This window comes from Poromitra crassiceps, assembly GCF_964638095.1.
Source record: "Poromitra crassiceps genome assembly, chromosome: 30".
In the NCBI taxonomy this organism is placed as follows: Eukaryota; Metazoa; Chordata; class Actinopteri; order Beryciformes; family Melamphaidae; genus Poromitra; species Poromitra crassiceps.
This window is the reverse complement of record NC_139652.1, coordinates 14,072,636-14,086,205: the sequence shown is the minus strand read 5'-3', so window position 1 is coordinate 14,086,205 and position 13,570 is coordinate 14,072,636. Positions and strand designations below refer to the sequence as shown.

Sequence of the window (13,570 nt, the reverse complement as noted above, 5' to 3'; positions counted from 1 at the left end):
TGCTCACCTAAATACAGCTAGACTGCTCACCCAAATACAGCTAGAGACTGCTCACCCAAATACAGCTATAGAGACTGCTCACCTAAATACAGCTAGAGACTGCTCACTCAAATACAGCTAGAGACTGCTCACCTAAATACAGCTAGAGACTGCTCACCTAAATACAGCTAGAGACTGCTCACCCAAATACAGCTAGAGACTGCTCACCCAAATACAGCTAGAGACTGCTCACCCAAATACAGCTAGAGACTGCTCACCTAAATACAGCTAGACTGCTCACCCAAATACAGCTAGAGACTGCTCACCTAAATACAGCTAGAGACTGCTCACTCAAATACAGCTAGAGACTGCTCACCTAAATACAGCTAGAGACTGCTCACCTAAATACAGCTAGAGACTGCTCACCCAAATACAGCTAGAGACTGCTCACCCAAATACAGCTAGAGACTGCTCACCCAAATACAGCTAGAGACTGCTCACCCAAATACAGCTAGAGACTGCTCACCTAAATACAGCTAGACTGCTCACCCAAATACAGCTAGAGACTGCTCACCCAAATACAGCTAGAGACTGCTCACCCAAATACAGCTAGACTGCTCACCCAAATACAGCTAGAGACTGCTCACTCAAATACAGCTATAGAGACTGCTCACCTAAATACAGCTAGAGACTGCTCACCTAAATACAGCTAGAGACTGCTCACCCAAATACAGCTATAGAGACTGCTCACCTAAATACAGCTAGAGACTGCTCACCCAAATACAGCTAGACTGCTCACCTAAATACAGCTAGAGACTGCTCACTCAAATACAGCTAGACTGCTCACCTAAATACAGCTAGAGACTGCTCACTCAAATACAGCTAGAGACTGCTCACCTAAATACAGCTAGAGACTGCTCACTCAAATACAGCTATAGAGACTGCTCACCTAAATACAGCTAGAGACTGCTCACTCAAATACAGCTAGACTGCTCACCTAAATACAGCTAGAGACTGCTCACTCAAATACAGCTAGACTGCTCACCCAAATACAGCTAGAGACTGCTCACTCAAATACAGCTAGACTGCTCACCCAAATACAGCTAGAGACTGCTCACTCAAATACAGCTAGACTGCTCACCCAAATACAGCTAGAGACTGCTCACTCAAATACAGCTAGACTGCTCACTCAAATACAGCTAGAGACTGCTCACCCAAATACAGCTAGAGACTGCTCACTCAAATACAGCTAGACTGCTCACTCAAATACAGATAGACTGCTCACCCAAATACAGATAGACTGCTCACCCAAATACAGCTAGAGACTGCTCACCTAAATACAGCTAGAGACTGCTCACCCAAATACAGCTAGACTGCTCACCCAAATACAGCTAGAGACTGCTCACCCAAATACAGCTAGAGACTGCTCACCCAAATACAGCTAGAGACTGCTCACCCAAATACAGCTAGACTGCTCACCCAAATACAGCTAGACTGCTCACCCAAATACAGCTAGACTGCTCACCCAAATACAGCTAGACTGCTCACCCAAATACAGCTAGAGACTGCTCACCCAAATACAGCTAGAGACTGCTCACCCAAATACAGCTAGAGACTGCTCACCTAAATACAGCTAGAGACTGCTCACCCAAATACAGCTAGAGACTGCTCACCTAAATACAGCTAGAGACTGCTCACCCAAATACAGCTAGAGACTGCTCACCCAAATACAGCTAGAGACTGCTCACCCAAATACAGCTAGACTGCTCACCTAAATACAGCTAGAGACTGCTCACTCAAATACAGCTAGACTGCTCACCTAAATACAGCTAGAGACTGCTCACCTAAATACAGCTACAGACTGCTCACCCAAATACAGCTAGACTGCTCACCTAAATACAGCTAGAGACTGCTCACCTAAATACAGCTAGAGACTGCTCACCCAAATACAGCTAGACTGCTCACCCAAATACAGCTATCCACCTTATTTTTGAATGCCCCACTGTAAAAAATAATTGTGCGTACAAGGTCCGGTTTAACGTGACTATTGCTGCAGCTTGCCATTTCCTAATGTATTCTACTTGATTTGAAAAGATGGCCACCTACACTCAGTCCCTTGTACCCTGGCTGAATTGAACATAACTTGGTCAATAAGTATGTAACATACAAAATAAAACAACCCGTAATATCTTAATTTTATGTAGAATGCCGAGGACATGTAACTGTTTAGTTAAACTTGCATTCCAGGAATATTGTGCTCTAAAGATGACGTTAGTGGAGTCGAGGCTGTTTCGTCCTGAAACCCACATAGGTTGCGCCAGGCGTAACCTATGTGGGTTTTGGCGTAACCTATGTGCGATTCGAAATAACGCATCCGAGATAGAAAACGTTATGAATATAGCCACGTTATAAACAACAAACTAACGCTGGTGATCCGTATGGAAACAGTGTTACTCGAAATGGTTAATATTAGCCACAGCAGGCGATTACCCATGAATGCACTGCGCTCTTAAAGGGATATTTATCGACGAGATTTTCGCCAAGCTGGACCTGATTAGTGATTTGCTCCGTTCGCCCAGATGGGTGTCAAGCTGTCAGCAACAAGGCTGGGAGGATCACACCAGAAGAAGCACCCATCAGCAGATCAGGCAAAAATAAGGTGGATAGAGACTGCTAACCCAAATACAGCTAGACTGCTCACCCAAATACAGCTTATAGAGACTGCTCACCCAAATACAGCTACAGACTTTTTGGCATGTATCTTGTTATAAACACATGTGTAGCAATATGTCAATGGCAGCAACTTAGACAGTAGCACAACTCAAAAGAAAGAGTAAAACAAGTTGAAGACATATTAAATGAACCCGTTTATAATGCAAGACCAAATGAAGAGGATTGCATCTAGTGACATATTTGAGCCTACCAGTAAACGCCGACAGTAGCCAAACCGCCGGCTCCCATCCTCACCGGTCAGGACAAAGGAGAAGGTCTCACTGGGGGAGGGGGGGGGGGGGGGGGGGGGGGGGAAGAGATAATTGAGACACACTCTAAACTATTTTCAGCCGTAAAACTTATAACATGGCTGGTGTGGGAACAGAAAACTCAGCTCTGGGCTGGACTTTTCTATGTCATTCAGGTGTTGATGTAAAGTTATCAAGTTCTTCTGATAAACAATGAGCGCACTTTGTACCCGAGGAGGAAGACCCTCGGGGCAGGCTCACTCTGCAAATACCCACACAAAGGCATCCAAGTTTGACCTGACAGGTATTCATTGACCAGTGAGGACCCCCTCAGACGAGGCGGAGTGTGTCAGACGGTTCAATGGCTGGGTCTGCAGGTGTGCGCTCGGCGGCTAGCGTAGCTTGTGCCAACAGCATTCCTCTGGCCCTTCACCCGTCAAACATTTACCGCAAGGTAATTATTAGCCGTCACCCTTAGGACACACGTCATCACTTCTGGGAACAATGTGGGTCCTTGAGAGGCTAAGCTAGGTGCTATTGGGTAATATGAGCCGTTTCAAACAGCATACAAAGAGTGGACCAGGTGAACCAGGTGTAAGGTGATAAATCCATCATGTTCCCTCCCTGTAATCATCCGTCTTCGTCACGCAGAGCCATATAGTTAAAGGGAGTGTCGTCATTTTTACGACTTAAAAAGGGTCATTTTGTCATTTCCATTTTTGGCTTTACTTTCTCACTAATAAGCGGTTTGTGTGGTTATTAGCATCATGGCTAGCAGCTGAGCCATCCCACTCCGGTCAGGCATTTCTGTATCCTTGTTTCATGTTGCTTTTTTACGCTCCTGAGCCCCGCGGCATCGGTCAGACTCCAACTGACCTGGGGAAGTTGTCGACTGGCGCCCAGTCTTTGGCATCGGGGAAGCAGAACTGGGGGATAACCTTCAGCTGGTCCTCAGTTTCCCTCATGAACTTGAAGCTTCTCTCCAGCTAGAGGCCAGAGATTAGATTTGCATTATGATGTTGTTTCATACATTCTGTATGATCCCTTACAATACAGATACATTCAGAATATACTGTAATTAAAAATCACAGCCTCAGTGTTACTGGGGTCTATGTTAAGGACAGAGAATATATTTTCTGTTCATGAAGTTGGTGTTTACGTAGGTGGCGCTACTTTTCTTTGTTTTTTATGGTGGCTATCGCTGCTCATGCTAACTAGGCTCCCCAGTTTGTCTTTTATTTATTCCAAACATTGGAATCATTATTACATCAATTGGCTATGTAGAGTAGCAAAGCAGATATCTATTCATATGAAAATGTTATTTTTTCTCTTTCTTGCCAGAATATATTTTGAGACCTCATCGCCACTTTTGTCACATCGGCGATAGGGATGTAAATCACAAGTTTTAGCACAATATAATATCATATAGATTCTGTGGACAACGATACGATATTTGCTGATATCACAAAGTCTGCCACGATACGATTTTGATTCAACTCAGGTGTCTGCGATCAATATGAGACGATATATCCCCATTTAACACAATCAGCACAATAGCTACAAAATGTAAGACCTCATCAAATGGCGATTAACACTTTTTAATACTTTCCCCCAAATTAATTTATCAAATTTTGTCAACGGACGGGCTTGTCCGTTACGAGAGAGTTTAATAATTTCCCCCAAATTAATTTATCAACTTTTAATACTTTTCGAGACCCTGTGGATACCCTGTTCAATAACAATTGTGTCACAGTTTTACCTTGAGAGGGAACTGCTGTGTGACTTCTGGAAGGAATGGAACTCCGGCCTTGGTCTTGTTGAGCGCAACAACGATAAAATACTCAAAAAGTTTCCTCTCCTGCAGCTCCATCAGATCCTTCTCCAAGGTCCGGTACCGCCCCGTCTGCCTCAGCATGGACTGGACCGAAACCAGGCGCTGGCTGTGGGCTGGGCACAGAGAAACACACACACACACACACACACACACACACACACACACACACACACACACACACACACACACACACACACACACACACACGTTAATACAAATACATACATGATGTACTGTACACACACTATGAGAAGGCGTAACTTCCATCTGAGTATATTTTGGTTGTTAGATGTCATTTAGTGAACTGAATGACTGTCAATACAGTAGGTGACAAGACAACGGTGAATAGAAAGAAGTTTTCATGTACATGCATATTTCTCTTTTTTTCTGATTCCCCCCCCATTTTCTCCTCAATTGTACCCCCCAGTTCTCACCTTTGAGTTTCTCCTCCGTGTCGCTCTCCGACTCGCTGTTCTCATCTGTCACTACATCAAAGAGAGTGAAAAAGGAAAGAGGACGTTTGCGAATAACAATCAAAGAAAACTGGGATCACAAAAGGCATTTGCCCTCATTCTGCATCCATTTAAAAGCACATTTGTGTTTCATATAAGCACACAACACTACCCAGGTCCTCTGACAAAATGGGTCAGTCTCAACTGACCCAAAAAATGTAAACTGGCCCGTAAAGTTAAGTGAACACATATGGTTGAAAATATTGTTCCTTTTATGGAGATGGACCTGTGAAGAGGCCGTTCTGCTAAAGTTTCTCAGGATGGTGTAGTGAAGGAAACCCTTTTAAACTCTCACCTCTCCCTGAGCTGGACTCGGTGGACTGAGACACCCTCTTCATGCGTTTCTTCCCTCTCCGTGCCTCAAAGATGCCATTGATTTTCACCACCATCTGTAGGAGGTCAATGGAAAACCAAAAAGTCCATATTTATGTCTATGGACTACAAACAAAATGTCCACAAATCCCCACACGAGATCATTTCAATATACAGCTTCTGGGAGGCCTTCCCCCTAGGCACACTTCTCACAGGAAATATCTGTCAAATGTTTTTCCATAGTATTACTCATCCCCCTGTCGACGGCATGAGTGGACCAGTCCAGAACCTCAGCTGTGGACTCACTGGGCCGTAAATCTCAGACAGAACCCCCCCTCCCCCCCGGTCCCGTACCTTGGGGATTTTCCTTCGTCGGCGGTTGTAAGGGTCTCCAGAGAGACTGGGCGTGTCGTCGGGGCTGCTTGGCGTGGAGGGGGGGCTGATGCGGGATGGCGAGGAGATACCGGTGTCCCGGCCGGTCTTGTGCAGCTCCAGGAGCTTGAAGCTTCGCCGTTCTGAGTTCTGTCTAAAGAAACCAGACTTGGAGGAGAGCTGGTGGGGGATGGAGAGAGCAAGAGAGATTCACGAGGATATAAATGTCAGTATAAATTAACACTCATCCCAAAAGTCAGATTTTTAATATTACCATAATCCTGATTCGACTCGGAGTTACCGAGAAAACTCTGTCTCCGTGGAAGTATTTGGTTTTCGTGGTGATGTATTAGTGCCATAACGTCATGGTCATCACATTTGTACCTTGGTCGGAGTGTCGGGGACAGGAGATGAGGAGGCAGGTGAAACACATTTGCTTCCAAGGCAGCTTCTCTCCAGCTCTATATCTTCATAGGGGTTCTCCTTGGATGGAGGGTCTACAGAAGGAAACATTTGTCAAAGCAGAGGAATCAACGGCACCGCAAATAGCCCCCACGCTGCAAGCTTATGAAACCGTAAGTATTAAGTATTCTTTCCATATCAGTCATGTTTCGGACTTTTTGTTTTGCCAGAACGTTCCCACTCCAGATGTGCAGGCAGCAGGAGTGCGCTAGCAGCACGGCTCATATTTCACTGTGATGAGACGCACAACTGCCCGCGAGCACAAACAACGCTAACTGTAACTCTAGCCAGATAAGGAGTCAGGTATATATGCCCATTTTCCAAGGCTGCTGCCTCTCTCTTCTCTCGTTGTCTCTGTCTCCCTGTATCTCTCCTCTCCTCTCCTCTCCCCTATCGATCCATCCACCAGATGTGACCTGTAGGAGGAGGAGGAGGAGGAGGTAGAAGGATAGAAAGGGACGTTCAGTTCCCCTCTCTCTCTCTCTCTCTCTCTCTCTCTCTCTCTCTCTCTCTCTCTCTCTCTCTCTCTGAGGAAAACAAGGGATCGGCACACTGTTTTTCACATTGCTGGCTGCTGACAGCGACAGGCTTCATCTCTACAGCGTCTTTGTGTGCGCAAGTGAGCATCCTGTGTGTGTGTGTGTGTGTGTGTGTGTGTGTGTGTGTGTGTGTGTGTGTGTGTGTGTGTGTCAGGCCAGTTACTTCTCAAAAACTTACTATCTCAAAAAAGACTGTTGTCAGATGAGAGCCTAAATAAAAGACAAGTTTTTTCAGATCCTCCCCCTGACAATTTTTCCCTAATTGTACTTGTTCATCAATTCCCTGTCTCGGTTGTTGCTACACCACCTCTGCCGGATCTGGGGAGAGTTGTACACTAGCACATGCTTCCTCCGATACATGTGCAGTTGCCAGCCGTTTCTTTTTCTTTTGAGGAGTCACCAGCAGGAGGAGTCTCCTGCTATTCACCCCAGTTCCCCTCCCCCCGAACAGGTGCCCCCCGACTGACCAGCGGAGGCGCTAGTTCAGCGGCCAGGACACATACCCTTAATCCGGCTTCCCAACCACAGACACGGCCAAATGTGCCTGTATGGATGCCCGACCGAGCCGGAGGTAACACGGAAGGGGGGGGGGGCTCGAACCTGCAACCCTCGTGTTGGTAAGCAGGGAATCTAGCGCTGCACACGTTACCCGCACGCTCATTACTGTCTACTACTGTCTCTCTCTCTCTCTCTCTCTCTCTCTCTCTCTCTCTCTCTCTCCCTCGGTCTCCCTCTCATAGGCATTGAGCTGCTATTTGAACAGAGGGCTATAGCGCAGAGGTTCTCAAATGTTTTTCAGCCAAGGACCCCTTACAAGATAGAAAATATACCGGGGACCCCCTCATTCTGATTTGTGATTTTGGGCTAAGCTTAATTGTTTCCACGGTAACGTGCTTGACTTTTAATTTGATAGGTTTGTTATTAGAATGTAATCCATGAACCATTTTAGATTTAAAGCATGAACTATTTTCGTTGAACTATGAAGATTTTGCAAAAAAAAATATATATATATATTTTTTTATTACATTACATTTACATTACGTCATTTAGCAGACACTTTTGTTTTGTCCAAAGCGACTTACAATATCACAATTTGTCAACAGTACAGAAAACCACTATGCAACACAATCAATGACAGCCAAGATATTTTGATAGACTAGCACCATGTAGGAAGTAGTTTGAGAAGGAATAATTAACATGTAGCATTTTATTTTTTAATTAATTTTATTTTTTCTTTTTTTTACTTGAAAACTTTTCGCGGACCCCCTGGCAAAGTGCCACGGACCCCTGGGGGTCCGCGGACCCCCATTTGAGAACCACTGCTATAGCGAGTCTCTGGAGAGCTGCTGCGGCTTTGCTGCTTCAATGTCTGAGAATTTAAAAGAACATTAACACTGAATGAAAGGAGGAAACGACACAGAGAGCCAGAAGAAGACAATGAAAGATCATTGAACTGTAATGAGGACGCTCCCCAGCATTGCTCTTTATATACTGTGTATTTATATACTGTGTATTTATATAGTGTGTATTTATATAGTGTTTATGAGCAGCAGCCCTCATTATACAACGCTCTCAGCGATGAAGACCAAAGCAGACGTATAGAAGCCAGTGCCGGTAAAGTGCTATGGCCTGAAGCCATTCATATGCCCCCCACTGTGGTGACAATCCTACAAGAGAACCTCAGCTGACCTCACAGAACACTGTGACTGTCTGAAGTTCTCAAATGAAAGCGAGCTAGGTGGGGTAGGCATAACAGTGCAGGTAATAAAGCCCGAGCGTAGCTCATGTTGCTACGTATCATTTTTAATCAGTGGTGGAGCAGCAGCTCCTAAATGAAAACGTGGAGCAAGAAGAAGAACACACAACAGACTAAAGAAACATGGCCTTCCCATCACCTCGGCTGCGGTTCACTCTGAACCCGGTGACACACACACTGACATCAAGCTGCTTTCTCATCTAACATCTCGAGGACATCATGAAATAGGTCAAACTGCAGCCTTCACAATAAGACTGTTCAACTTCTGCAAACATCAATCAAATCCACATTTGAGACCATTATTTTCACACACAAGAAAATCTCCCATTTTCTCCCCAGTTGTGCTCGGGCCAAATTCCCCCCGCTGTCCCCGGTCGTTGCTCCACCCCCTCTGCCGATCTGGGGAGAGCCGTAGACTAGCACCATGCCTCCTCCGATACATGTGCAGTCGCCAGCCGCTTCTTTTCACCTGACAGCGACAGGTGAAAGCGCGTGGGAGGATCATGGTATTCCCCCCAGTTCCCCTCCCACCAAACAGGCGCCCTGCGCGACCACAGGAGGCACTAGTGCAGCGAGCAGGACACACAGGCTTCCCACCAGCAGACACGGCCAATTGTGTCTGTACTGTAGGAAGGTCTGACCAAGCCGGCAGGAATTGAACCTGGGTCTCAATGGTAGACAAATGCTTGTAGCTCCACACTACCCAGATGACCCAAATGCATTTACATTTGTGAGCATTATTTTTAAACAGGTCAGGTGTCATAATGTGTGTAGTTTACCTAGTATGTCCTCGTACACATTCTCCTCTGATAAAGTGCGTGTGAGGCCCAGTCTGGACTGAGCGTACCAGTCCACCCGGCTGCAGCCCTCTGTGGACGACTGGAGCAGGTCCTCAAACTCGTAGGACTTCCTGGTGGACAAGAGGGACACACAGATTCAAACTCATAGGACTTCCTGGTGGACAAGAGGGACACACAGATTCAAACTCATAGGACTTCCTGGTGGACAGCGGGACACACAGATTCAAACTCATAGGACTTCCTGGTGGACAGAGGGACACACAGATTCAAACTCATAGGACTTCCTGGTGGACAGAGGGACACACAGATTCAAACTCATAGGACTTCCTGGTGGACAGAGGGACACACAGGTTCAAACTCATAGGACTTCCTGGTGGACAGAGGGACACACAGATATAAACTCGTAGGATTTCCTGGTGGACAGCGGGACACACAGATTCAAACTCATAGGACTTCCTGGTGGACAGAGGGACACACAGATTCAAACTCATAGGACTTCCTGGTGGACAGAGGGACACACAGGTTCAAACTCATAGGACTTCCTGGTGGACAGAGGGACACACATATTCAAACTCATAGGACTTCCTGGTGGACAGAGGGACACTTCCTGGTGGACAGAGGGACACACACATTCAAACTCATAGGACTTCCTGGTGGACAGAGGGGACATACAGATTCAAACTCATAGGACTTCCTGGTGGACAGAGGGACACACACATTCAAACTCATAGGACTTCCTGGTGGACAGAGGGGACACACAGATTCAAACTCATAGGACTTCCTGGTGGACAGAGGGACACACAGATTCAAACTCATAGGACTTCCTGGTGGACAGAGGGGACACACAGATTCAAACTCATAGGACTTCCTGGTGGACAGAGGGACACTTCCTGGTGGACAGAGGGACACACACATTCAAACTCATAGGACTTCCTGGTGGACAGAGGGGACATACAGATTCAAACTCATAGGACTTCCTGGTGGACAGAGGGACACACACATTCAAACTCATAGGACTTCCTGGTGGACAGAGGGGACACACAGATTCAAACTCATAGGACTTCCTGGTGGACAGAGGGACACACAGATTCAAACTCATAGGACTTCCTGGTGGACAGAGGGGACACACAGATTCAAACTCATAGGACTTCCTGGTGGACAGAGGGACACACAGATTCAAACTCATAGGACTTCCTGGTGGACAGAGGGACACACAGATTCAAACTCATAGGACTTCCTGGTGGACAGAGGGGACACACAGATTCAAACTCATAGGACTTCCTGGTGGACAGAGGGGACACACAGATTCAAACTCATAGGACTTCCTGGTGGACAGAGGGGACACACAGATTCAAACTCATAGGACTTCCTGGTGGACAGAGGGGACACACAGATTCAGCAAAAGCAATTCAAGGTGCTTTACACAAGGTGTAGAAGACGACAGAGAAGAAATCGGAAAGGTTCTCGGTTCGCTCCTCTGTGTGTCAATTCTGTCGAAGTGTCCTTGAGCAAAACACTGAACCCCTTAACTGCTCCCCGACGAGCAGTTGGCACCTGGCACGGCTGCAGACGCTGTTGATGTGTGCATGTGAGGCATACTGTAAAGCGCGCTGCGCGGTCATCAGACTTGCAAAAGCACGATATAAATCCAGTCCATTGACCATAAAAGAGAATAAGGATGTAGTAGCAGTGCAGAACAAGCGGGGGCGCTTGTGAGATCAAGTGTGTTCCAGCTATGTGTCACATAATCGCCAAATGCTTAGTTTGAACTCTGTTGCACACTAAATACAAGTAGGAAGAGTAGGGTGGGGATCTACACTGTGTTTGGGTATGCACTCACGTGTGTGTGTGTGTGTGTGTGTGTGTGTGTGTGTGTGTGTGTGTGTGTGTGTGTGTGTGTGTGTGTGTGTGTGTGTGTACACGCGCGCGTGTGCATGTGTGTGTGTGTGTGTGCGTGTGTGCATGCATGTAGGCCTACCACTATATGTGTATTGATGCCTCAATATGCCTGATATGCCAAGCAGGCAAGCAGGCAGGACTGGATGTACCTCTTGGCATGTCCTGAATGCCCACCTCTGTGGGCATTCACTTGTGTGCGTGTGTGTGTGCACGCGCATACAAACACACACACGCACACACACACACACACACATGCACACGCATGCACACACACATGCTGCCCAGGTCACTCACAGAGAGACAGTCTGACCACACAAAAGGACCTGAAACCGCACACTGGAGCAGAGCACGGCGTCCACATATGGTATGGAATGTAACAGAGACAAGCCAAGTTCCAAACAAGAATGCAGACCACTGGAGAAAGTGAACAATAGACATATTCCGATACTGCAGAGTTCACATTTTTGGTTTCCCTACAGAACTCTTCTTGTTTGTTTGATTGAAACCATCTGAAGTCAAGCACTACTTGGAGGACGCCTGCAAATTCCTATATGTTTATAACAGTTGGCAAAATCTTGATTCTGACCGTTTTGGGGCAAATTCGACAAAATGTTACTTGTTGAATTTCTAACACTACTAAAGCCCTCTCTTAATGAGTGACTACTCCTCTGTGACAGGAAAAGGCCTTGTGCAATGGATTCTAATGTTCAAGTGAAACTTCTCCATAAGCCAGGGGGCTCTTAGGCATGACTCACACAACTTTACATGTTGATCTCCCTTCATGGAAGAACTTTACATGTTCAGCACAACTTTACATGTTCTCCCCTCGCAGCACAACTTTACATGTTGTTCTCCCCTCGCAGCACAACTTTACATGTTGTTCTCCCCTCGCAGCACAACTTTACATGTTGTTCTCCCCTCGCAGCACAACTTTACATGTTGTTCTCCCCTCGCAGCACAACTTTACATGTTGTTCTCCCCTCGCAGCACAACTTTACATGTTGTTCTCCCCTCGCAGCACAACTTTACATGTTGTTCTCCCCTCGCAGCACAACTTTACATGTTGTTCTCCCCTCGCAGAACAACTTTACATGTTGTTCTCCCCTCGCAGCACAACTTTACATGTTGTTCTCCCCTCGCAGCACAACGTTACATGTTGTTCTCCCCTCGCGGCACAACTTTACATGTTGTTCTCCCCTCGCGGCACGACTTTACATGTTGTTCTCCCCTCGCAGCACGACTTTACATGTTGTTCTCCCCTCGCAACACAACTTTACATGTTGTTCTCCCCTCGCGGCACAACTTTACATGTTGTTCTCCCCTCGCAACACAACTTTACATGTTGTTCTCCCCTCGCGGCACAACTTTACATGTTGTTCTCCCCTCGCAGCACAACGTTACATGTTGTTCTCCCCTCGCGGCACAACTTTACATGTTGTTCTCCCCTCGCAGCACGACTTTACATGTTGTTCTCCCCTCGCAGCACGACTTTACATGTTGTTCTCCCCTCGCAGCACAACTTTACATGTTGTTCTCCCCTCGCGGCACAACTTTACATGTTGTTCTCCCCTCGCAGCACGACTTTACATGTTGTTCTCCCCTCGCAGCACAACTTTACATGTTGTTCTCCCCTCGCAGCACAACTTTACATGTTGTTCTCCCCTCGCAGCACGACTTTACATGTTGTTCTCCCCTCGCAGCACAACTTTACATGTTGTTCTCCCCTCGCAGCACGACTTTACATGTTGTTCTCCCCTCGCAGCACGACTTTACATGTTGTTCTCCCCTCGCAGCACGACTTTACATGTTGTTCTCCCCTCGCAACACAACTTTACATGTTGTTCTCCCCTCGCAGCACGACTTTACATGTTGTTCTCCCCTCGCAGCACGACTTTACATGTTGTTCTCCCCTCGCAGCACAACTTTACATGTTGTTCTCCCCTCGCAGCACGACTTTACATGTTGTTCTCCCCTCGCAGCACAACTTTACATGTTGTTCTCCCCTCGCAGCACGACTTTACATGTTGTTCTCCCCTCGCAGCACGACTTTACATGTTGTTCTCCCCTCGCAACACAACTTTACATGTTGTTCTCCCCTCGCAGCACGACTTTACATGTTGTTCTCCCCTCGCAGCACGACTTTAC

General features: G+C 46.7%; 1 protein-coding gene across 1 annotated transcript in view; it reads right to left on the bottom strand.

Moving 5' to 3' along the window:
- Positions 1-13,570, bottom strand: part of LOC310800696 (DENN domain-containing protein 2A) — a 73,619-nt gene that overhangs the window by 16,432 nt on the left and 43,617 nt on the right. Inside the window, exons 4-11 of the mRNA XM_083663309.1 lie at positions 9,506-9,636; positions 6,354-6,466; positions 5,952-6,149; positions 5,581-5,674; positions 5,208-5,258; positions 4,699-4,886; positions 3,816-3,925; positions 2,903-2,972 (exon numbers count right to left, since the gene is read on the bottom strand). Of these exons, the coding sequence (XP_083519435.1) occupies positions 2,903-2,972; positions 3,816-3,925; positions 4,699-4,886; positions 5,208-5,258; positions 5,581-5,674; positions 5,952-6,149; positions 6,354-6,466; positions 9,506-9,636 (955 nt within the window). The remainder of the gene's footprint in view (positions 1-2,902; positions 2,973-3,815; positions 3,926-4,698; positions 4,887-5,207; positions 5,259-5,580; positions 5,675-5,951; positions 6,150-6,353; positions 6,467-9,505; positions 9,637-13,570) is intronic.